At 42.0% G+C, this 25,373-nt stretch overlaps 2 protein-coding genes and 1 non-coding gene across 16 annotated transcripts in view; all 3 read right to left on the reverse strand.

The window, feature by feature from the left end:
- EP400 (E1A binding protein p400) overlaps positions 1–18,361 on the reverse strand; it is a 59,096-nt gene extending 40,735 nt beyond the window's left edge. For 9 of the 12 annotated variants that reach the window (XM_064168624.1, XM_064168623.1, XM_064168625.1 and 6 more), the window contains exons 1-12: positions 18,280–18,361; positions 14,906–16,259; positions 8,733–8,820; positions 8,190–8,297; positions 7,121–7,500; positions 6,218–6,526; positions 5,294–5,479; positions 3,673–3,813; positions 3,487–3,565; positions 3,155–3,207; positions 1,890–1,944; positions 1,120–1,209 (exon numbers count right to left, since the gene is read on the reverse strand). In XM_064168624.1, coding sequence (XP_064024694.1) covers positions 1,120–1,209; positions 1,890–1,944; positions 3,155–3,207; positions 3,487–3,565; positions 3,673–3,813; positions 5,294–5,479; positions 6,218–6,526; positions 7,121–7,500; positions 8,190–8,297; positions 8,733–8,820; positions 14,906–16,228 — 2,812 coding nt within the window. In that variant the 5' untranslated portion in view covers positions 16,229–16,259; positions 18,280–18,361. Of the gene's footprint in view, positions 1–1,119; positions 1,210–1,889; positions 1,945–3,154; positions 3,208–3,486; positions 3,566–3,672; positions 3,814–5,293; positions 5,480–6,217; positions 6,527–7,120; positions 7,501–8,189; positions 8,298–8,732; positions 8,821–14,905; positions 16,260–17,349; positions 17,680–17,841; positions 18,183–18,279 lie in introns of those variants that run through there. The other 3 variants (XM_064168615.1, XM_064168614.1, XM_064168622.1) reach the window with 3 other exon arrangements.
- A 243-nt stretch (positions 18,362–18,604) lies between these two features.
- LOC135188875 (E1A-binding protein p400-like) lies at positions 18,605–25,345 on the reverse strand. Of its 3 annotated transcripts, none has more exons than XM_064168627.1 (7): positions 25,190–25,345; positions 21,830–24,220; positions 21,519–21,668; positions 20,934–21,070; positions 20,611–20,689; positions 20,065–20,184; positions 18,605–18,789 (listed from the first exon to the last, which is right to left on the reverse strand). In XM_064168627.1, the coding sequence occupies exons 3-6, from the start codon at positions 21,639–21,641 to the stop codon at positions 20,095–20,097; spliced, it is 429 nt and encodes a 142-aa protein (XP_064024697.1). In that variant the 5' UTR covers positions 21,642–21,668; positions 21,830–24,220; positions 25,190–25,345; the 3' UTR covers positions 18,605–18,789; positions 20,065–20,094. The 3 variants fall into 3 exon arrangements, with proteins under 3 accessions (XP_064024697.1, XP_064024698.1, XP_064024699.1); XM_064168628.1 differs by lacking the exon at positions 25,190–25,345 and having other exon boundaries at positions 21,830–22,056; positions 24,024–24,816; XM_064168629.1 differs by lacking the exon at positions 25,190–25,345 and having other exon boundaries at positions 18,605–18,786; positions 21,830–24,817.
- Positions 24,692–24,830, reverse strand: LOC135189094 (small nucleolar RNA SNORA49). The gene has a single exon (XR_010307925.1). It is a non-coding gene; the product is annotated as a small nucleolar RNA SNORA49 (small nucleolar RNA).
- Positions 25,346–25,373: the final 28 nt, after the last annotated feature.

Genomic DNA, 25,373 nt, shown 5'->3' on the forward strand with positions numbered 1-25,373 from the left:
GCAACAATCAATACTATTGGTTTTAATCTCCCTGCATTTCTCAGAGTTATACAAAACCAGTTCTCTAATCAGAAGTTAGCTGAAAAGGTTAATTATGATATAGATGACAGTAGTATTTTGTTAATGACCTTGATTACAGAGAATATTTGGCATTGCACCAAGCAGTTTGCTCACCAACTTGCTTTCACAAACCTAGCACAGAAGGTAGGGGGGGTAGGGGCATCAAACCCAGTCCAGTAGTTGGAAGACAATTCAAGACTTCAAAACTGAGCTGTACTTCACTAAACAGTATCTCCACGATCCCTTGGCTGATCTGTTGAAGCAGGAATGTGTATGCTGGCTGTGGTCAATCCACCAGGAAGCATCCTCATTAGAAACCTGGCTGACTAGCCAAGAATTATAACCCCTCCAACCGGCCACCTGGCTGCAACCACTAAGCTGCCAAACAGACCAAACAAACGGATCTGGAAACTGCATATTAACTGCCAGGCTTAATGGGAAGCTTGCCTCATAAAATCAGCAAGGTTTCTGCCATGATAAGTGATCCCTATGGGATATGTCACATCCATCAAGCTCAGCACAGCAGTTATCATCATGTTGTGAACAAAAGAGAGTTGCTAACCAAAGCATTGTCCAAAAAATCCCCTCGTCTTCAAGTACTTACACCCCATTTCAAGATCAGCTCCTCAGAGCCCTTTCAGACCTATTGGATGGGTCACAAAACCCTTCTGAGATATTCAAGACAGCTGCTGATAAAATGTTCATGTTCAGTCTGATACACTTCTGGCTTTAAATATTTATCATATGTTGAGAATCTTTTCATGTGAGGTGTTAAAGAAATAACAGTGCTTCAGCAGAGAAATTTTCTCCAGCTACCTTGTGTGGTTAACTAGTTAAGTATATGGACTGCTTCATAAGGCACAGATGTCCATCACCATCTCATAAAGTAACCACTACAGATTTCCAAGCAGAAAAAGCAAATATGAATTACATATGACTGAACATCTGAAGGCTTTCAACTTCTCATCTATAATCCTATGTACAAATATTATAACTGCTGCATGTTTTCACCTGTTGTTTCAGAGCCCACCATAGAAGAGAATCAAACTAAACCCCTACCTTCTTTGGCTAGATTAGATAATTCAGTTTGATGGTTTATGTTTCCTTCTTTAGCTTCTTGTTCTTCAATTGTTTCTTCTTCATCTTCAACTACAATAAAAACAAAAGCTGACCTTGGCATTCAAATTACAGAATGGTTCAGGGAGTTTGCAGTTGTATAACCCTGAAGTGTACTAGCACAGACTAGTGTAACTTAGCAGGGTTCAAAAAGCAGGAGACATGTATGGAAATAGAAGAAAATCAAAAAGCAACTACATGTAGAACTTAAAAGGTTAAGTGAACATGAAAGCAGCATTCTGCCTCAGTACAGAAGGCAGTCATGATTACTGTGTTGGTTGGCAATGGTCACCACTGACAGTTTATCCTGTAGCTTTAAATTGGGATTTTCTGTGTCAGAAACATTACACAGGTGTGATCACAAAAAAGGAACTAAAGTAGATGGGTTACTCACTCTAAAATCCTCAAAAGAAGTTTAAGACTACTAGTAAGGCTTGGCAAGTAAAGGAAAAAGGGCAAAAAGAATCAAATTCCAACAAGAATGGTGGTGGCAGGGTGTTTTCAGGGAAACTTTTATTTTCAGTTTTTCACTGATGCTCTTTTTAAGGGAAAATTACTGTCTGATGGACTATCTGGGAAATGGATGAAGACTGATGGTGTTTGTGAAAAGCACTGCATCCACGCAGTAGGAGACTGAAAACCTGTCGTTTTGGGGCTTTAGTATCACATTTAGGTACTGTGGTGCACGTGCACAACCTTGCAGAGTGACTTACCTTCCTCATCAGTTAAAGAGGTGCTTGCCTTTCTTTTCCTTCCAGATGATGAACCCTAGCATTAAATAATTAAAACCACAGCAAACAAGTCAGGGAGGGGTTTTGTTTGTCTTTCAAAAAAGTGCCTTGCAATAAGAGAAGCATTTGCTAACAGACATTCCACACTCATTAGGCAAAACCAGACTCTGCTTCCATGTTGAAGGCAGCACACGATCAGCCACTTCGACAGTGTGTGGTTCAAATAACTCAGGTCAAGCTACGGCACAGAGATGTAGTGCACTCCTTCCCTTACTGACGCACATCACTTTGACCCAGCTTGGAATCCAGGACTAAGTTTTCACCAGTCAATAGAAAAAAAGGGTATGGCACTGGCCAACAACTGTTTGCGCTCAGCTGCCCTGCATCCTCTTTGCCTTGGTTCAGTCTGAGCATGTTAACACTCCCAGAGAGTGCTAGGCCTCAGTATGGCTGGTAACACATGCTAAAGCTTGTTCCTAGCAGGAAACTCAGATGCAGACTTTCTGCTTGGTGAAAGGGGAGCATTTCAGATGGTTGGCATCAACTGTGCCATGCCAGATGGCTCAGGGCTTCAGAACAATCCCTCACCCATTTTTTTCCAATTGCACAGATGCAGCCATGGAGTCCTCGCATACATTTTGTCTAGGGTGAAAGATATTTCAGATTCATCCAATTTGATCCCTGCTGTAACAGATACCTACATCTCTCAGAAAATAAATCACCACTCAACAGCTGAAAAAATTCATATCCCACCAGGTTTAGCCCTGGTTATAGAAGGTGAAAATCCTGCCCAAAATGAAGTCTGGTGATTAATTTGCACGTTTTTGGGGGATGGAAGTTTTAGAATAAATGATCCAAACTCACTAAGTCTGAACTCTTCCATTAAAAGACATAGAATCATAGAATCAACCAGGTTGGAAGAGACCTCCAAGATCATCCAGTTCAACCTAGCACCCAGGACTACCCAATCAACTAGACCATGGCACTAAGTGCCTCATCCAGTCTTTTCCTGAACACCTCCAACCTGATTTAGTTGGGTATGTCCCTTCCTTGTTAAAAGTTGTTGTTTGCAACCAGAAAAAAAACATGTATTTGTGCTATTGACTGCTCAACAGCCAGCAACTACAGAGAAATCTGCTTAGCACTACCAAGTACTTAAGGAAAGCATTCCACATTGACCAAAACCTTCTCATGCAGGTACTCAGATTTAAATTGACATTTTTTTTTTCAGAAACAGAGAGACTTACCATTTCACTTTCTTTCTCCAAGAAAAGGTCTTCTGCAAGTTTTGTATCCTTACCTAGAAAATTATTATACTTGATCTGTGCAACAGTCACTCAGCAATTTTATGTTTCTTATGAGAATTTTTAAATGCATTCAACAGAAAACTCCAGAAGCTTTAACCAACTCCAGCATAAAAATGTAAATAATCCCCATAATTCATAGTCCAGATCTGCTCACAACCTATTACAGCCATCTGACAACTCTGTCACCAACAAGATTAAACTCCACTGAGTTAAATTATGTAAAAGCATGCATCAATTTATGCTGGATTCCTTATGAAATGGCATACAATTACCTCTCCTTGAAACTCTCTTTAAATTCAAAGCTTTTTTCCTTTTCTCTTGAAATTCAATTTGCAGTTTTATTTCAACAACCTGAAACGTAAAACAAGTCTCATAAAGCACTTCCATTTCCTAAATAAACTACTGAAGATGAAACAAACAGAATGACTTGCACAAGCATTCCTAAGTCTGTCTTTCACCTGTTCAATGTTAGACCAGAAGTATTCTATTTCTCTAGCAATTGATGCAGCGATTCGCCTCAGTTTGTTTTGTTCTTCCCTTTTAGCTCTCTCTTCGTTGAGTTTCTTTTCTTCATGGTAACGAGCCACAGTTCTTACCATCTGAAACACCATGACAGGCACCGAATTAGGTTACCTCAGAAGATGCATCATTGTATTTCTTAAGACTGTTGTGGTTAGCAGCAGCCAAATGTTGACCACAGCTCTACACACGTAGCACTTACCTTCCATATTTCTGAATCTTACCCACACTCGTAAAACAACAGACATGAAACTCAAAGGAAAGAAGGAAATAGAAGAACTATGGCAAGCAATCAAGGCAGAACTCTTAATTCATCACTCAGTGCAGAAATCAGAAAAAAAATCTACTGAGATTAGCAGCAATCACACAAAAGGAAACTTTTTTTCACACAGCACAGATGAGTCATAGAAAATCACTCCAGAAAATCACACAGAAAGTCACAAAAGGGCCCAAAGGTAAAATGAGTTCAAAAGAGTGTACATACATGAGTGAAAGACCAGTCAATGGCTGTTAAAAACTGACTTGCTTTCAATCTTTAGCTCAGGAGGACCCTAAAACATTGACTTCCAGAAGTTTGAAGCATACTGCCAGGGAAAGGATCATTTCCTATCTGCCCTTTGTGTCTCTCCTATTCTTAAAACCTATCACTGGCCACAAATGGAGGAAGTGCTTCAAATCCACATTTCAGTTACAGACAAAATGCAGATCTCCACTTTACAAAATGATTCATCTAGTTTAATACTTTACACATAAAGAAGAAAGTTCTGAGCTTTCATCATTGCAGAATATACAAGAGAATACAATATGGCAATTTAAACCAAGAGCCTTCAGTTGCCCCCTTCATAACCCAGCCTAGTCATAAATGTATCAAACCAAGAAGCAGCATTGTTGGAATCCACAGAAAACTCTTGCTTATTGTAAATAAACATATTTTACACAGGTCATCTCACATCACCCTGCTCTTTATTCCATCACTGACTTAATTGTTCACACTGTGCTGCTCTCTTCCCCTATGGAAACAGCTCTCTACCATACTTCCACTGCACTCCTTCCAAAACCATGGTTTCTCTTTCACCTTCTTCTGAGATTAAGAAAGAAGAATTAGACAATGACACCCAAAGGAAGATACTTACAAAATTCTCTTAGTTGAGGGAGAATAAATGCTCTGTGAGTTGTACTTTTCATAGACGACACAGTCAACACCTTGCCTGTGTCCCTTAAACAATCTATCTGATTTGCAGAGGACTAAACCCTACAAAATCCAAAACTACTATTTGCATCTACAATCAATACAATTATCTAGCCCACCTGAAATGCTAGAATATTCAACCCTGACTATAAGGCTTCTCTTTTAAGTTAAAAATTGCTGTTTCATAGAATCACAGAACGTTTGGGTTGGAAGAAACCTCTAAATGTCACCTAGTTCAATCCCTCTGCAGTGATCAGTATATTACCATCACTTCTATCTGTATAAAAATGATCATTTAAATAACTTTGCTATCAAGCTGAATGATAGCAACACCTAACATTCTGAGTCCAAAAAAAGTGCTTTTCAAGTACCTTCTTAGCAGTTGCCATTTTCCACTTTCTCTCTTGAGCAAAATCAGTTGCCATCCACTGCATTTCTTCCAGCAAGTAATCCCAGTGAGACTTTGGTCTTGGGGCCTCTTGAAGTTTAGGCAGCCTCCTCAGGGACCATAAACCTTCCTTTCTCAGTTCTGCTATTCGTTGATGGATTTGATTTTCCTTAAAAAGAAGTACATGGAGTTAGTTTGAAACTGCAGAATTCACCTGAAATAGAAGCCAAACAGAAAAATAGTAATTCCTCTCACTTCATCAAAACACCTGACAGCAAAAAGGTGAAACAGCATGTCGTATGCATTACAAAAATCAAGCCTGAACACCACAACAGTGAAATATTACCAGAGTAAATTTGACTCACATGTACAGAGAATCATAGCACTTCAACCTGTATTGCAGGGGGAACTTTGTTAAATAGCAAGACACAAAAAAGTTCACTGGGCAACACAAACAAGTCACAAGACATAAAACTACAATCAAATAATCTCCCCCTTCCCCAAACTGAAATTACAGCTGTATCTATCCACAAAAGAGAAATTTATCTTTGTTATTAATAATGCTTGGGTTTGTGAGGGAAAACAAACAACCAACAGCCAAATTCACTCTTCTGTTCCTTTCAAATCAGCAAAACAATTTTTCCAGTTAGCCACAAAAAAAGCTTGCAGTCACCTCAAATGAGTAGACAGATTTAATACAATAGAAAAAGAACACAACAGTATGAAGACCAGTACTCCTCTGACAGCCCATAAAACTCAGCACATAAAGCAGGCAAAAAAAAACCCCACTCCTCCCATAAAAATAGGCTATTTCCATAAAACACACACACACACATATCACTCATGTTAATTTTCACCTGTGTGTAAGCTGCTCCTAAGTTTTGTGGAAAACCCCCCAAAATCTTACCAGCTTTACTTGCTCAGCAAGCTTGTCTTGAGAGTTGTCCTGTGGTAACACTGCTGCATTCTGAGCTGGACTTTGTGATTTAGGTGCTGTTGCTGCTGCTACTGCTAAGCCTGGGGGTTTTGATGCAATAGGAGACAGGGACTTGTTAGTTGCTGGAGAGGTCCTGTTTGTTTGTACTGGGTAAGTAGAAGGCGGTGTTGTGCCTGAGAGAGTTGCTGGTGCAACAGATGAGGTAGGTGGCAGAGTATTTGCAGTAAGACGCTGGGAAGTCTGAGCAGGATCTGCAGATGGTCGTGTCAGAGTCACAGTCTGCCCAAGAAACAAACACTCTTTTTAGTGGTGAGTTTAGGGTTCAATAGTGTCTTAGCCTATACCATCGCAGAAGTAGCCTTCCAGTATCTGAAGGGGGCCTAACAGGAAGGCTGGGGAAGAACTATTTACAAGGTCTTGTAATGACAGGATGAGGAGTAATGGGTTTAAACTGGAAGAGGGGAGATTGAGACTAGACATTAGGAAGAAGTTCTTTACAGTGAGGGTGGTGAAACACTGAACACCTGTGTGTGAACCAGGAAAGTTGTGGATGCTCCTCCCCTGGAGGTGTTTGAGACTAGGCTGGACGAGGCACTGAGCAACCTGTTCTAGTGGGAGGTGTCCCTGCCTATGGCAGGGTGTTGAAACTAGATGATCTTTGAGGTCCTTTCCAACCTAAACCATTCTATGATACTACAATGCAGGCTTCCACTTAATAGAAAGCATGCAGCCACATTTTAATAAGGAAAGGACTTAAGAGTCCATGGGAATTAAACAAGGATAACATTTTTCATGTATTTTCAGAAGATAATGTTCTCAGGTTCTACTGGGCATTGAAACAAACTTGTTTTCACCCCAATAAAGACCACATACCTGTTGCTGTATTGTAGCTTGTGGCTGTGACACTTGGCTTGGTGTCTGTCCTTGCACATGGATCGCTGGTGGTACCTGCTGTTGAAGTGGCACTGGAAGTGGAGTGGAAGTCAGGGGTACACTTTGAGGCTGGATCTTCACCTGTATCTGAGGCTGAGCTGGAGATTCCACTATCTGTGGCTGCTGCTGTGACAGCTGCAGTGCAGCTGGGAGAGATGTCATGGGGGCATTCACAGGCTGCAGTCTCCCTGGCAGCTGTGGCGGAGGTGTATGCAGACTTGCTGCGTTCTGCACGGGAGGGCCTTTAGATGGATCATATTGTTGTTGACTCTGCTTCTGTCCAGTCAGCTGCACAGTCTGAGGAGTGGGAGGCATTCCACCTGTAAAGCAAGAGTCAAAACACCACAGATGAAATTAAAACGTCCAGTGCTCTCCACTGATGAAAAGAGGAAATCAGCTGCACACAGACTGACTTGTTACTTACTTTGCCACAAGACACCATCACTTGAAACTACCACATCACAATCACAAAATAAATCACCATTACAATAAACAACAAAATATTTCATGCACAGGACTGCAACTAAAACCTGGAGCACATCAACTCTAGATAAAAGAAAAAAAGTCATCTCTTCTGAATGTGAAAAAAAGAAAAACACTGGGGAGCTACTGGAATGTAACCTAAAATGACAGCACTGAGTCTAAATATTTAGGTTTTAATATATCCACTCTAACACACAGTCTAAAGCTTGGCATGACTAATGGATAGGAATTTGTCATGTTGTTGCAAAATAAGTTTCCTTTTTGTAAACCATTGGCTCGGTTCCAGAATTCTCAGATTAGCCATTCTGCATCAGCACCTGTGACGTATTTCCATGCCCACATGCACCTCTGGAGCCCGTCACTCAGCTCCTTAAACAAACCAGGCCTTGCTTACCAAGTATTAATTTACATGGAGAAGTGTATGGTGGGACTAGGATCTCGGCAGGCCAGCAGCCCAAGTTTCTAGTCCCATCACTAACATCTCCTTGTTAAATTAATGTGCAACTGGCATGTGGTGACACAGTACCTTGTGCCGTTGGCATTAGCTGTTGAAGAGGAACTCCTGAAGCCACACCCGGGTGCTGAAAAACCATCCCATGACGGCCCACTTCAATTCGTGGTCTCTTAGACGAATCTGTGATATTCAAATTCCATTTATGGCATGGTACAGTGGAATGGGTTCAGTTTTACACAGCAAACTACTACACATGATTCCAACACGAGCTCAGAAAGCTACCACTACGATACATGTGTAGCATCCAGGAAGAACATGCTCCAAGGGCAGAGTCCCTCTAACCTCAAGTTGGCCATCTCAAATCTTCTTAGCCAGAGCCATCAACCTAACAGTGTCTCCATGCCTGTCAAATTCAGTGCTATATATTGTGAGCAGGGCGCACTCTCCACACAGCACCATTCACAATAGATAGTCCTAAGGATCTGGCAACTCCCAAGGTGAGGCAAAATGGTATTTCAAGAGTTAGAGAACAGTGGGCTCCATTAACTGTTTGGAAAGAAAAAAAGGGAAAAAAAATAACAAGAACCAAGGTGGAATTCTGTCTGCAGAACCTACCTGCTGGTGCAAGCGCCTGCTGTCTCTTAAAAGCTTCTATTTCTATGGTGTTCACAGTCCCCGTTACTGGAGTCCCTGTATGTGTTTGCTATTGAGAAAAGAAAACAAATCACAAGAGTTCAATCTGTAGTCTTAACACCAAAATTTCATTTACAGATGGATTTAAAGATGTCAGAATGGAACAAATCCTTCAGAGCAGTTGTACAACGACTCATTCAACAGCTGTGATAGTTTCAGATGTCTGTGATGCACAGGTACATCTTGTTGGGTTCATATTTTAAACCAGTAACTAAGCCTGTTGAAGTTGTTATGTGAAATAGATGCCTACATTTTTTTATAAAGTGATATCAAATCCAGGAAAATAGGTCAAGTAAAAAATAAAATTGCTCAAGGCCTTTTGTTTCCTTTTTACTAGATGAGAATTTTCTTTAGTGTGTTACCCTTTGTCATTTGCATAATGCTGCAATGAAGTCAAAATGATGTGTTCACATAGTATATAGCTGTAATAAAAAGCTGACACGACAAAAATTAAATGAGACTTCATTACAGGGTTAATTAGAAGGGAAATCAGATAAGGAAATAAAAATTTCTGCAGAAATTAGATCACAATTAACAAGAAACAAAAGTAAGAAATGGGAGTCAATACATCTGCGAAAGCTGATCCTTTTCATTGTGTGAAACGTTACTAACACACAAATACATCCTCATCCTGAAGACAGTTTCAACTTACTTGAGTTTCCACCACTGTCACTCTCAGGATAGAGCCTTGAAATATTTCAGGAAAAATTACCAAGGCTCAGAAGGTAGAATCAAAGAATCTCAGCCAAATTATACAAGTTCTAGTCCCAGTTTTCCAAATGTTAGACTTGCACTTGTTTGCACAGTTGGCAGAACGAGCACCATGAAGAAATTTGATGAGGAGAAACACAATACTGCCACAAGTCTACTGTGACACCAGAGCTCATCAGAAATAATTAAACACTTTGTCTGAGGCTAAACATCACACAGCTCTGAATTAAGAAGCCTGCAAGGGCAAGATTTGATATCACAATGCAAAACAAATCACCAGGGTTTGATTCAGCAAGTTGAAGGCTAATTGCACTAAGGTTACACAGTGCATTAAAACTTTATTTTTAAACTACTAAATTTAATACTGGCAATGAGAACAAATCTATCCTAGATAATCCTTTCAGCATCAAACTCAGATGGCAGACTCAAATACAGGATTACTGAAGCCAACAAGTTTGGATCTATGATGATTTCCATGCTTTTTTGGGTGCTCAGCACTACTGGCAAGTATTTATGATGCTCAGTGCAAGCAGCAAGTACTCAGCACTACTGGCAAGTACTTATGATGCTCAGTGCAAGCAGCAAGTACTCAGCACTACTGGCAAGTACTTATGATGCGGTGTCTGTGCAAGCCCAGTTCCTTTCAGTATGTTTCCAAGTCATATATTTTTAAGTCTCCTCAGTATTAAGTCATGCTACATCCAAATGAAACTTATTATGAGGAAAGCAAGGGCTACTTCAAGAAAGGTCTTTAAAGATTCAAGTAGAAAATCTAAACATGGATTTTATGCATGGCAGCCTCTACATTCTATTAAATGAAATAATTTAGCACTCAGGTTTTCCAAGTGTTAATTTTCTGATGGTGAGACCCTTTGTCATATTGGTGTACAGTGAGGGTTTGCAAGTGTTGTGAAAATTTGTTTAGACAACACAGCAAAGGCAGCAATTTCCCTGAAGAACCTTCTAGTTTGTTTAGAGGTATTTTCTTCTCTGATTTTTAACAGAAATTCTATCAATGTAAATTAGGTCTAAAGCAATAACCACCAGTCTATATTGAAATAAAGGTGGCAGTCATCACCTTGCATCTTCAATGCTTCATGGAATGGCATTAATAAACATAGCCAACACCACCTGAAATGCCTGGGTTTCAAACACTTGTTTTTTAGCTCAATACACGTCATGCTGCTCAGATTCTATCAATAGCTATGAATTAACAACATCTAATCTCTTTACTGTTCTGCAGGCATTTGTGGCCACTTTTGTGATACAGCTACAGCCTTAGGATGTGAATTCTAGTTTTAGGAATCTCTGACTCAGACTGACCCCTAACAGTCACGGTTGACTCCATCTCACATCCAATATAGATTTGTCTTTTCCCAAGGCAGACATGCAGCATATTTCAGGTCTGACAGCCAGTGCCTGGCAGAACATCACACACTCAGGCATTTATAGAATTTTCAAAATGTCACAAACCCTTATTTTGTGCAATGCTGCTGCATTAATTAACAAATTTAGCTTAGATCTCCTTTGCATCAAATGCCTCTGGGGCATGAGTTTAAGAAAGTTGCTTCGAATGCCATTTATTGCACCTGCACTCTTACAGTTGCATGCTGCATCTCTGCTTCGTGATTTTTGATTGACACGTTGAGTATGCCTCCCAGCTGTCTGCACTATCACCACATAATGTAGGGCAGACACTTCAAAGAGCAAAGATTTTACATCTTTATAAACTGCAGTCACATACCACTAATATTAGAGTAAACTTGCCCTGATTTTAATTAAAACAATGCAGCTCTCCGCAGGTCATGATTATGCAGCACACCCACAACAATCATTCTGAGTGCTGCACTTAGGCACTCAAATTGAAATGATGATGCTGACGGGGACACATTGTTTCTCTATAAACAAAGAGGAAGAGTGATGGCAAGAGAGGTTACTTTCAACAGTTTGTGCTACAAGTCAGTATCACAATTACACAGGAGAGTTTTGCACATTTTTAGCATGCGACTGCTAATTTATCTGGAACAGGTCTGAAATGGTGTCATACTTTCAAAACTGTCACACCTGTTGCTGTAGCTTGGTGACAACCCTAATCTCTATAATAAATAACCTGATAAAACATCTTATGTGAAGGTTTGACCCCCTAAAGAGACTTCCAAGACATGTCAGTGATGGCCATAATGAAGAGCTCTCGATGTAAAGCCCTTTGCTGTGCTACTCATTTGTAAAATACTACGGTGAATATCCCACTTGGACACAGGAATAAACCCATTTATACAGTTCATTTAACTCTCTTTTTTCCAAAACCCAGGTGTAGGCAGTACAACTTGTACAGCTTCCATGGTATAGCAGAGTAATTCACCTTGTAACACCTGCTAAGCATGCATAATTGACCTAAAAGGTAAATATTTTAATTGCAGAGGAATGAGGGTATATAAACTCTCAGGATATACAAGCAATGGTGTCTGGGTAACACAGAGTTGAGGGTAGCTGCAATAAACCAAACTAGATGGGATTTAAAAACTGCATCACTAGTGATCCATAAAAATTTTAACTTGTTATCACATTTCTTTCTTTACTTGGTTTAGATTTCCTTGAGAAAAATCTTCAAAATATTACTTAGATAATAAAAAGAAGCACTTCAGTTTCTTCTTCCCAACCTTTAGTGTAGAGCTAATGGAAAGCAGTTATTAGGGGGAAAAAAAAGTATCAGAGGGTTATTGATGTTTAAAACATTTCAGGGAAGGCAAATCCAAAACTTTCTGTAGCCACACTCAAAACCCTTAATAGGGAAGGGGGAAAAACAAAAAAAAACAAAAAGAAAAGAAATTTAGAAGAAATCCACAATTACAATGCCACAGACAAAAGAAACCATATTATCACTATGCAGAATGCACAAATGAACCAAATGCATTAGGGAAACAAAAGACAAACAAACCAAAGTGAAAACATTCAAGCTGAAAGTTAATGAAATAAGCCAGCAACCTGGAGACAAAGATTTAACTTCCTCAAGGTTTCATTAGTACTGATGCATTTGGAGATTGCAAAGGTTCTTTTTGTTTTGTTCGGATGATAAGGGATGGGCTCTTGGGAAAATTCTAATTCATCTAAGAAATATCAAATCTGAATGAAGAAAAAAAATCTGGGATGAAACTACATTTTAGAACCATTGAAAAGTACCTGAAATGGTTGCTGCTGGGATGAAAAAGCAGCAGAAACATTTGGAGGAAGCTGGGTTGCTATAGCGACAGGAGTACCAGTCTGCCCATCCTTTCCTGTCACAACCTTTACCTGAGAGAAATATTTTGGGAAAAAAAAAGAAGGGAGAATCATTTTCTTTTTAAAAGTTTTTCTTCTTCTTTTTTTTTTTTTTTTTTTTTTTTTGTTCTTTTTCCTGTGAACTGTTCAACACACTCATTTTGTACTGATGGTACCTCACTGAAGAGGGGATTATAACTAAATCGCCACCAGTGCAGCTTGGTTTGAGCACAGGCTGTTTTAGAAGAGTTCTGGCTCACTTTTACTAGCAGAACAGAGAACAGCCTTGACTACTTGTAGCGACTGCTTGTCACTGGAAACCTTTTCTCAAATCCAGTCAGCATAAAAGTGTTTTAAATTTAATGATTGCTGCTCCTAACAGACAACAAATTAGCATGACAGACAGTTTGAACTTAAGAGAGCTCCAACATTTATTTAAGCAATGAGCACAGCCACCATTCGCTCTCCCCTTGAATTCCCAAAGTGATCAACCTTTCCAGGCAAGGGATGAAGTGCATTGCTTTAGCAGAAAAGTGAGAAAGAAGGGGGAGGGGGAAATAAAAGAGAAGACAAAAAAATACAAAGAAAGAACATACTCAAAAGACATCTTAATCTTTCAAAAGGATTCGTCATTTAAAAACACATAAAGACTTTCGCTGTTGCAGGAGGCAAAATTCTCCAGCAGTTAAACAGACAAGCAGCTTTACAAACAGAAGACAATCCATCACAAGAAGGCAGTGAAGTACAGCAAACCCCACACCCAGAAGAACAAGGGGTAGAGCCTCAAACTGATGTTAATCGCAGTGGTGCCACTGACTTCAGTGAAGCTACACAATTTACACCCACTCAAGATCCCTCAAGATGCGCATTAGCAATACCTGGTAATTCAGCTGACAAATACGCAACCCAACAAGAACACCTAAACAGTTTGACAAAATATAAAACCGGGTGAAAAAAAAATGTATATCTTCAATATCCATCATCAATAAATTACAAAAACAGGCTTTCGTCTTACTGTATACATAACCAAATGATTCCTTCACAACTAGCGATAACTATCACAAGCAGAAATCTATTTTGTCCTAGTCAAGTTTAGACCACGATGAATAAATTAAACTTTAGCTGTTATATTGCTAATGCTGCCCACAAATGCCAACTGAAGATGCGATCGTTAGCGATTCACATCTAAGAGTCATCAACTTTCACTGAAAATAACGGTTATTTCAAAGGAATGAGTTTTTTTTCACACAGCAAACTTGCTTTTGTTCTTAACGAACTGGCAACTATACAATCATACATGCTTTAGACCTTTTAAAAGGTATTTGAGTACCAGGTGATCTAACCTGCTGTAAACATTTGCCACACAGCTTGCAGTTAGGCTCTGCACAGGACAGAGCTGCATGAATGGGCACAAGTGTGCAGGAAAAGCTGCATGGCAGCTGCCTGTGGCAAACTTATTACAAGTCCTTTATGATTAATCAACAGTAAATTCATGTTAGTTACACAGAGTTAACTCATTAATTTAATTATTCAGAGAGCAAAACATGCACAGAGCTCTAAGACAACCAAGTAACCCAATTCATTACTATGCTCCCACATCCATTATGATTCCTATGTTCTCTCTGGGTAACTAGATCAATTTGGGGGGAGGGGTTGTTTGCCACAGTAATATTGGGCCAACTTCAGTAATATCTATGGGAAGAAGTCACACAAGCCAACTAAGGGTTAACATCATAAAAGACTTTTTGCTTGTTCTTTTTATTTTGGTTTCTGTATAGTAGGTGAAAACAAGCCTACAATTCCTCATCATATTCATTCTGACAGCTGAAAAGGTCTACACCGATGTCATCTTTACTTGTGTGCTGGCCTATACACCAACAGCAAAATCTAATTTCACCTCTCAATTCTTTTTTCTCAAAGGCAGACATTTAAGAGCAGACTCAAACCAACCCCCGAATCACACTACCCAGAGAACTGCATTCTCTCAGACCAACTACTGAAAGAAAAACTGCCATACTGCATCGAGTAGAAATGATTGTTCAGGTATCCACATTCTCTAACACTTCACAATGCAAGCACCACCATCTAAGACTTAATTTCAATACGCTAACCAATAGATTTCTTACCTCATCATTGATGACCTCAGATTGTTCTTCCTCTTCTTCCTCCTCCAGATCCAAGTCATTCTGCCTCAGGTACGCTTGCAATGGAACACAATGTTTCTTCTTAAAAGCCAAAAAGTCCATCATATTCCCTTGAAGATGTTGTAGGAAAAACAGCTCAATCAAACATTCCTTAAAAGTTTCCTTAAGAATTTCCATCTGCTTGTGGTGATGATCCAAACATTGTTTCCTCATTTGAGCAGTCTCTTGGTTGGCAGGAGGAATCTCCTCCAATTTTTTGGGTTGTTTTTTCACTGCTGTATTAACTGTAGGCGTAAGAGGAAGGCTTGATAGCCCCTGTGGTACCGTGGCCCTCGAAGGACTTGTGGGAGGAGGTGGTGAAGTCATTCCAAAAGCACTAGGTCCTCCAACTCCTGCTATTAATCCACCAGAAGTCCTGTCATATCCAAGGGGTCTACCCAGCTGCTGTCCTTGAAGCACTTGTTGCTGCTGTTGCATAAGTTGCCCTTGGATAATATTGCTGATTTGGGGTGGCAAGCTGGTTGTTGTAATATGGCCTGGGCTGGTCAAAGACTGCATATTTGCTCCGCTAGCAACAGGACTTTGAGGACCAAGATGATGAATGGTGCCACCAGACTGGGAATGAGGTTGTGAAAGCCTGCGCTCCCTTACCGTGGCAGGTGTCCCAGAAGATGGAAGCTGTACTTGTGCAGCAGTTCCTTGAGCAATTTGTGCAATTCCTGGTGCTTCCTGATACACAAAGTGTCCACCATTTGAAGGACTCAGGCTGATTTGTCTCACAAGCACACTAGCATCTACGAACCCTCTGGTAGGGCTCTGGCTGCACATACCCAAGCCTGGGCCTGGAGTGCCCGCCCGAACGTTTGGTAAGGTCTGCACGGGCACAGGGGTGGGTTGTGTAGGGCTCTGAGACTGAACTTGCTGAGGCAGCGGTGATGTAACTTGGATGTATGATGGAGACCCATGTTCAAAGCGCCTCTGCTGGGGACTGAACTGGAAACTTGGTGATGTGGGGTTGGGAATTGGTAACGGGGTGAGCGTTATCTGCTGGTTTCCCGAAGCCACCGGGCCAACGTTCTGCAGCGTGATGTTCACATTCTGCCCAGCTACTGGGCTTCGACTCATTATAAACTGCTGTATTTGGTAACTGGGGGACTGGGGTGCAGATGGACTTGCAGAAGGTGCAAAAGAAGCTGCAGGGGACTGGGGTAAATTTGCCTGTTGCTCTTCTCCCTCACTGCCTGTGAAGGACCTGGACCTCTGGAGCTGGCGCTGGGCATTCTGAGGACCATTTCCATGGTGCATTCTCACTGGTTTAGATTTTATACAGTATACTCTATAAAGAAATAGACAAAAACAGAAATTCAGGCAAAATATTTCCTTAACTGAAACTCTTTAGTTAATATTCAAAAGGCTACAGTGCAGAAAGAATACAGTTAAGCTGTCTTTGTAGTTACTCCCAATGTTCTACATCCTCAAACCATCCAAAACTTTGAGCACCACAAAAGCTCACTTAGATCACTCATTCGCTTCCCCAGCTAAGTGTTATTGAGTTAACCATTCAACAACATATACAGAATCATAGAATCAACCAGGTTGGAAGAGACCTCCAAGACCACTCAGTTCACCCTATCACCCAGCCCTGTATGTTCCTCTTTACTAGTAAGAATGACTTCAAAGAATGTAAAAAGAAAACATTTCCCTTTCTGTGAATTGAATGTCCAATAACAGAACTATCTGCTCTTAACTGGGTTCATTATTCCCAGTGTTTCAGCGTTTGTGATGCTCTGTTCTCAAAAACACAAGTGGTTAGAAACATGCAGTACATTTCAACAAGAACTACAAACGTGATTCAAACAAACTACTTGAGCTTATTCTTCTAGCTGCCAGGAAAAAAAAAAATCTATCATGTAAAATCTCCCTACCAAACTACCTAGATGCACAAAGAAGTGCTGCAGATGACACTTAACTCTCCCTTCCCCTTCCTTCAGAACACTAATGCCTTAAAGAGATGAAAACTAACCCAGATCTGCATTTCTCACAAAAAGCTGTTTGTTGAGCCAAGCTATCTAGAAATCCAAAAAGGTTTGGTTTTGTATTTCAACCACCGACAAACAAAAAACTCCACTGACAGGTAAGGTCAGTGCTGGGTCTCACACAGCAGCAGCAGCAGAAAGAGAACAAAACCCTTTTTTTCCCCTTCAACGTCTTTCCTATTTTGAAGGTAAGAGTTTCATTTGTTTGTTTTGGGTTTATTTTTTTTCTGGCCAAAACCACACTCAAATACGCTGCCTGACTGCAAGTTGGTTACAAGTGGCAACAGGCAGCAGTACATCAACACGGCAGCACCATCAGTGCAGCGGGACCGTCCCGGTCCCGTCAGCTGCTCGGGCAGGGAAACACGGCTCGACTCTGTCCCGGGCTACCTGTAGCGACTTGCTCAAGCTCTGGGGACGGCGAGATCCCCCTTCCTTGCTCCCGGGAAGGAGTCGGCTCCCCGGGAAGGTGAGGAAGCAGCGCAGCGCTGTCACACACGTGTTAGCAACAAGAGGCTGCAGAGGAAGGCAAAGGCTGCTCGGGACAGATCTCCGAGGCTGGCCAGGACCACGGAGCGCAGCCTGCGGCGGGGCTAAACACAGCTCCGGGCAGACTTCGTCTCTCCCGCTCCTCGGAGTCACATCCGAGGGAGATCCCTCAGCAGAGCGGGAAGGGGGGAAAACGCCGCTCCTCACAGGCAGCTTGTAGAAAGGTTTAATAACGCTGAAATACTTGGTGGTACCGTGACTCTTTCACAGCACCGAGAGCAAATAATTAAGATTCAAAGTATATCACCTGTCGCCACCAACAAGGTCTTATTATTTTAATTACCTCTATCCCGCTAACATTTACGGCCCAAGTGAAAACACTTAATTAATTACACAATGATAAGGAAGCGTCGCCAGCGCGCCGCCGGCCTCTGCCCGCCCGGGGAAGAGGGATCGCCTTTTGTGTGCTCCTGCACGGAGCGAACGGCCCGCACGCCGGCCAGGGCCCACGGCGAGCCCCGGCCCCGGCCACCCAAGTTCGCACGGAGCTTTCCCCGCCGAGGCCCCGCCGCCAGGCAGCGCTGCTGCCGCGTACCCCGCTCTGTCCCCGCCGCGGCGGGACTCGGCCGGCCCCGACCGCCCCTGGGCACGGCGCCCCCCGCCCCAGCGCGATGCGGCGGCGCGGGGAAGGCCCGTTCCTCCGCGGCCGACCCCGCCGCCAGGACCGGTGCCGCCGGGCCTCGGGCCCGAGGCCTGCGGTTCCGGCGAGGGGGGAAAGACGGGGAGAAGTGGGTCCCGGCCGCCCCCCGCGGCCCTCCGAGCCCCACTTACCGCGGACACCGGGGCCAGACTTTCCATTCGCTCCTCACAGGAAGCGGGGGCGGGGGGCGGCCGGAGCGGCAGCCGCTACCAGCGCCGGCAGGAGACAAACCGCGCCTCCTGCGCCGCGCTCCGCTCCCGGCGCCTGCGCCGCCGCCCCGCCGGACCCAGCGCGCTCTGCGCCTGCGCCACTCTTAGCGCCTGCGCGTCGCTCTCCTCCCGCCCCAGCGGCCGGCGGCGTTCGCGTTACGCTTGGTCCGGGACAGCGAGCGGGAGGCTGAGCGCTCGGTTGTGTGTCAGCCCAGGGAAGGCGGCGCAGGAACGAGACTCAGGAACGTGGCAGGACATTACACTTTTATTGTAGTGCAGATCCGAGAGCGCAGTAACGGTTCCGAGAGGCGTCTCTGCCCAGCACCGCTTAGCGGTCCCATCGAGTATGAAAATCCGAAGAAAAGTCACCTCCTTGCAAGAGGAACTGCAGGCTGCTTATCTCAGCACGGACCAGCGAAACTTCAGCCGCTGCTAAGCGAGGAAAAATAAAGTAACGTGATGCTGCTCTTGTCAAAAGCAAAGCACTGCCAGAAATCCGGGGACTAGTTCAGTCATACAGACTTGTACCTCCCCGCCCAGGACATTCGGTTCTCACTCAAAAAGCAGATGTCACTGCTTTGAACACCGTCTACTGAAGATGGGTACAGCCCATCCAGGCTTTCCCGAGGCTGGCATACACCTGTCATCTGCCAGCAGGGTGCTTCCTGTATGGATTTCACCTGCCCCTGCTCTGAGGATCAGGCCTTGGCCCCTGGAATGTTTTGTGACTAAACCTGTAATTACATTTTTGATGAATATTGATTAATAGCTCAAATCAGAGAGATAAAACTAAGGGACTACACAAAGAGAGATGTCTAAAATTTGATGTAATTGAAATTAATTACACCTAAATAACACAGCATCCCTGCTCACTACAGGAAGGTCAGACAAAACAGGACTCGAGGGTCCAGTGCAGTCTGTGAATCTGGTTACATACTATTTCTTTCTAAGGAATAAAGGACTTGGTGAAAGCACTGAAGTGTCATCGACTACAATGCATTTTTAATATTGACAAGTGTTCTAAAATGGTCACAAAAGAAGCTTTAATAAGTTCTTCCAGTAAGGGAAATAAATACACTAAAAAAGTGCAGTTGTATTTGTACACCATTAAATGAACACTTGTTGCAGTCTGTATATGGAGTGCCTTTTTCAGCATCATACAATCCACTCTGTGATGATGCTGCAAATCCTGTATCTTTAAAGAGCTTGCCTATAATTATCCTTTCAATACTACTCTTCTACACAAGACTGCGTTTTTAAAGTAACTTTTGAGTCCCTATAAAATGAAACACTCCTGTTAGCTCAGCCTCCCAGTACTGCAGGCATGCTGGGAGTCCTACACACAGCCCCAGCCAAGTCAAAACAGAGACCTGCAGATTCCTTCTGCAGTGAGGAATATATTCTTCTGCCTACAACTGCAGGAGTGAATTCACTTCCCACATCACAGGATCACAGGATGTTAGGGGTTGGAAGCGACCCAAGGAGATCATCGAGTTCAACCCCCCTGCCAGAGCAGGACAATACTGTCTAACAGATCACAGAGGAACACATCCAGATAGGCCTTGAAAGTCTCCAGAGAAGAAGACCCCACAACCTCTCTGGGGAGCCTGTTCCAGTGCTCTGTGACCCTTACAGAAAAGAATTTTCCCCTTGTGTAGAGGCAGAACCACTCCTGCTGCAACTTACACACAGAGTTTTGTTTCTCACCTGTATTTCCACCCGATGCTGACACTGGGTTTAGATTTGCTCCATTATTTGTTCTTCTTCTTCCTTCTGACTAGGCTGTTGCTCTGGCAGTTGTGGAGCTGTTTGATTTTCAGTCAATTCCTGTGACAACAGAAATAAGTGTTACAGAAGATCACAGCCATAGACTTCTTTTTTAATTATTTTGATTGAGTAGATAAAAATCATGCCTGTTGGCATGAAGTCATGCAAAGATTGATCCTGAAATAAACCAATTGTACTAGTAATTCCAACAGAAAATTCTGACTTGACAAAAATTACTATGTCAGCATTGCCTGTTTCTGACGCTGCTAAAATGCCAAAAAATGAGATGACCACAGAAGTGTAAAAAGGAACAGATATCTGATGCACTGCTAGGCAGCCAAAACCTATACTGAACAGTTTTCAGTCATAAAAAAACCCTGTTACTTTTTCTCACTGCTCTTGAAAATGATTTTAAAAGAAAAAGCAATTGGAAAAAAACAGAAAAGAGTGTGCACAGTGGAATTCAGTAGGAAAACCTGAACAGACCTTTTCCTGCATCATCATAGGCTCCACACAGGTAGAAACAATCTCGGACACGGGCAGCAGGTTGTTATCAGTCTCTGCACTGAAAATAAATGGAAGTAGCATAAAGTAACTGAGTTGTGGGCAATTATTTTAACATTCATGACATTTTAACACAAAGAATTTTAATATTCAGGAAGAAGAATCTGCAGTTACATCAGTTGTAACAAGTGACAAGGCTGGGAATAAGTGGGGAACTCCAGGCAGTTCTTTACCTAAGAAGAGGAATCATAGAATCAACCAGGTTGGAAGAGACTGAGGGAAATTATTATTTGCAGTAAACTTACAGAGATCTGTTTGAGGAACTTCTTTTTCTAGCTGTCACTGTCATCAACTCAAAGTGATTCATACAGATTTGAGTGTGTTCAGAATTCAGGTCTTTAGCATAGACTTGTCTAACACAAAGAGGATAACCACCTGTGTTCTGGAGTAAACAGAAATTGAAGGCTTAGGCACCAAAAAGAAGTAGTCAAAGCATCTTGTGTCAAGAACCACAGTTTGCAATAGTCTTGGCTGAAGGCAAGTCACATCCTGCCACTTAAATACAATCAATAAAATTAATATCTCCTCTTCCTTACTTTTAACATACTGATGTGATACATCCATGGTCATGTCATTGTCACAACAATGGGGAAATTCATATTCTTAAGTGTATGGAAACTACCCCAAATATAACCTGTAGTAAATATAAGCTATAGTAGTCATACTGACAGAGGAAGGTATTTATTAGCATTTACTTGTAGACTAAGCTCTCCAGAGTTCTCAGATGTAGTTATGATTTTGCTTTTTACACATGCACACAGTCCAACTTTCAAACCAAGCAACGAACCCCAAGTTTTCACAATCTGATGCACATTTCAGCTTACACTCACCTTTCCTTCAAGTGCTTTTATGTAGCGACATTGGCATTGCTCTGGGGAGTGATAAGCATTGTTTCCAGAGCTAACAACATCACTGACAAAGTCCCAGTTTGCTGTCTGTGCTGGCCACACCATGGCGAGGTTTGAAGGAAGTGTCCATACCTAGGAGGCAGAGAAAAGTCAAATCAATGCCATGTTCAATTAAATGGTTGTCTTGTGTGCACAAGCAGGTATAATCCTGCCTTAATCAAGGGCTGAGGTTGCTGTAATAAAATCCCATGTGAAAAGTTTTTCAAGTTGATAAAAAGAAGGTGCCAGCTTACTTTTAACAGTGCCAGGTCTTCAGCAATTATCCATGCAGGGCTATCTTGCTTGTTTTCAGCTGGTGAAGGTCTTGCAAAATGTGTTTTCTGCTGTAGCTTGAGGAGACTCTTCTGAGCTTTGATCTTCTGTCATGTTTTCAGTGTTCTTGGAGTCACTTGTTTGAAAAGTGAAGGTGGGGGAACAACCATCCCTTTGTGGCAATGCTTCTTTCTCTCACCTGAGGCTACTGGGTGTGACAAAGTTGTTATCTTCAGCCAGAAAGGAACTTTGTGCAACAGGGTCATGACAGAAACTGATTGCTGCAAATAATCTGACTAATGATAAGCATTTTACTTTTCTGAATGCAGCTACCTTTAGTTTATGAGGAACCTAATACAGTATTTGACTTGATCAGTCATTTTGAAATAGCTTCTCACTTCACTAGGAAAGCAAGCTTAAAACCAGATGAAATGGAAGCACAGGAGTTTTACTGCTTTACTCCTGCTCATTTGCTATTTCTACTTTGTAAGCAAGCTTTCACTCTGCACTCCCTCAGCTCACACTCTACATCAAATCATTTTCCACAGTGGTATCAATCTTAACAGAGCTAACAGTGCATACATGACTGAATTTCTTATTGCAGAAGAGTTTTCACATTGTTCCACACAAAACATTATCACACCTCCCCATGCAGTTTTGAATCCAACTTACACGACAGATCTGGGCTCTGATGCTTATGTGAGCTCCCAAGAGACAGAGGTGGAAGCTTAGACTCTGGAATTGGGGTACTGGTGTACATCAAACACATAACAGGATCAGTGTAGACAACATCTTGATTCTCAGGTACAACTTCCCTACCTTAAATACCTTTTATTTATTGTTAAACTTTTCTTCTTTTAACTTCCAAATAACAGTGAGATTATTTATTTGGGCCTGTATGCCTTTTCTCTCTCTCCATTTAACTCCTTTTCACTTGGGAAAGAAGGGAGAAGAGGGAAGGGCATCCTAAAAATTGTTATTGGTTCTATCAACTATATTTGAGTCTCTGGGAAATTTAAATTAGAACCTAGACAATAGGAACTTGTGTATTTGTGTTTCAGTTTTAGAGGAAAGCTTTCTTTTTATGTCCCAATTCCTGTTTCCAAACCACTTTCAGTCCTCACTTTAAAAACTAACAATAAACTGTGCTGTCTTCTAGATGGTTGGAGGTTTTAACAAATCCCTACACTAGGGGGGCATTTGCTAACAGTGTCTGTGCACTGCACAGCCAGTGGTGTGAGGTGAACAAGAGCTCCCCTCTGCATGCCCTTCCAGAAGAAATTGCCACTTCAGAAAAGCTTTTGAATACACCTCTGAACTAGAGGTATATCAGCATCTCATCAATAGTCATCTGAAACCAAATGACCCCAATTTGAATACTGCATCCAGTTCTGGTGTCCCCATCATAAGAAGGATGCAAAGCTGGTATAGTGAGTCCAGAGGAGGGCCACAAAAGTGATCCAAGGGCTTGAGCATCTCTGCTATGAGGATAGACTGAGGGAGCTGGCATTGTTCAGCCTAGAGAAGACTCCCAGAGGACCTTAGAACTGCCTTCCAATAGATGAAGGGATCCTACAGGAAAGCTTCAGAGGGACTTTTCCTAAGGATGTCTACCAGTAGGGCAAAGGCTTTATGCTGGAGGAGGGGAAATTTAGACTGGATCTTAGGAAGAAGTTCTTCCATATAAGGGTGGTGGGACTCTGAAAATAGATTACCCAGGCAGGTTGTGGATGCCTTCTCCCAGGGAGGGTTCAAGGCCAGACTGGATGAGGCCTTGAGCAGCCGAGTCTAGCTGAGAGATATCCCTACTCATGGTGGGGAGGTTGGAGTAGATGATCTCTAAGATCCTATCCAACCTAAGCCCTTCTATGATTCTATGTTTATCAAGGACAGAAGATAGTCAGAGATACCAATCTTCATTTTGACTGTCCCAACACAAAAATCCAGACTGTTTTCAGGGTGAGAGTGAAAGACAGGAATAGAACTTACAGAAAGGGGAAAGACAGGACTTTTCATTTTCCCTTTAAGCCTGAAGGGAAGAAATATGCTTGACTAACCAGATCTTTAAAGATTTAAATGACTTAAACTAAAAGGATGACCTCAACCAAAAAAATCCTAATTTCACCTAAACCCCTCTGGGTTTGACTTTATAACACATATATCACTTCTTAGCACCTGTATATGTGAATATCTCCATCTCTTGCAATTTTATCACACCATTCATTGGCCTTCTTATCCAGCAGAGGATTTAAATCAGTGTCATAGAAGACAACAGTATTTGCATCTACATAGCTGACACCTGTGGAGGGAGTGTGGGAAGAAAGAATAGCACAGAAGAATCGCTTGTCTTGGTTGAAGCTTGTTATGGCTTCCTAAAATGGGGAAACAAACAACTTCATTACAAATGGGCACTAATAAAGCCTAAATCTCTAAACTAACAGCTTGGGGTTTCTATTTTACAGAATGAGAACATCATAAAAATTGCTTTCTTATTACTTCCCTAACCTACATTAAGTGTGCAGACAATGTCAGTGATCTGCCCACATTACAGACCTGCACAATTCAAGTTAATTTGTGTACCATTAAAAGTATTAACTTATGGTGCAGTCAACCAGATAAAAATCTAAAGATCTGTTACAGTGCTCATGTTATGTCCTATGACTAAGCACACCTGACTGGGTATATTCTGTCCATGCTTCAGCATATTTCTTGTCTACTGGCTACCCTGAATCCCTTTTGTTGTGCTGCCTGGTGTTGCTTTAAGGCAAAGTTTTCCTTGCATCTGCCAGGAAGCAACAATGCAGTTAGAACTAAAACAATAAGAATAAATTAACTATATTGTTAATGTTTGCTCAAATTGTAGGCCCCAGAGGACACTGAGAATCTTACTGGGGAGGGAAATGAGCATACTTTCAATTTATCCTCAGGCAATGCCAGAGCACTCTACACAAAACAAAAGCCCCTGGAGTAAGGCTGAGGAAGTGGCAACATGAAACCAGCAACTAGGCTTAAAGTACTAACAACCTAGATAGCTACAGAGAGTGAAAGCAAAAGCCATTAATCAAATTGCTATTGTGAAATAAACTATCTGTATTTCCAGCACAGATTACTCATAAATGAAGGACAGCTAGTGGCAAACCTCTTGGAACCACCCTGGGTGCCTCAGCAGAGAGTAATATAACTGACACATTTCACATATAATTACACATCCTCTGCCACAGCCATCATTTGCTTAGGTAACTGATGAAATTATGCAAATTAATGTTGCAAATATATCAGACTTCCCTTTAGGGTTTTCCCTCCCACTATGCACTATTAGCTGGAGTAAGAGGTGCTCTTACTAGATTGTGCTGACTGTCAGCACCACGCTCGCTAATTCTTATGTATGGGAGGAAATGGAAGTCCAAGAACAGCTCCAGTAGGTCAAGCACTGCACTCATCTGTGTCAAAATCAACACACGGTGTCCTCTTGCCTTCAGCTTCCAAAGCAAGACAGCCAGAGCTCCCATTTTGCCTGGTGAGGAA

Source organism: Pogoniulus pusillus, chromosome 30, assembly GCF_015220805.1.
Source record: "Pogoniulus pusillus isolate bPogPus1 chromosome 30, bPogPus1.pri, whole genome shotgun sequence".
Taxonomy (NCBI): domain Eukaryota; kingdom Metazoa; phylum Chordata; class Aves; order Piciformes; family Lybiidae; genus Pogoniulus; species Pogoniulus pusillus.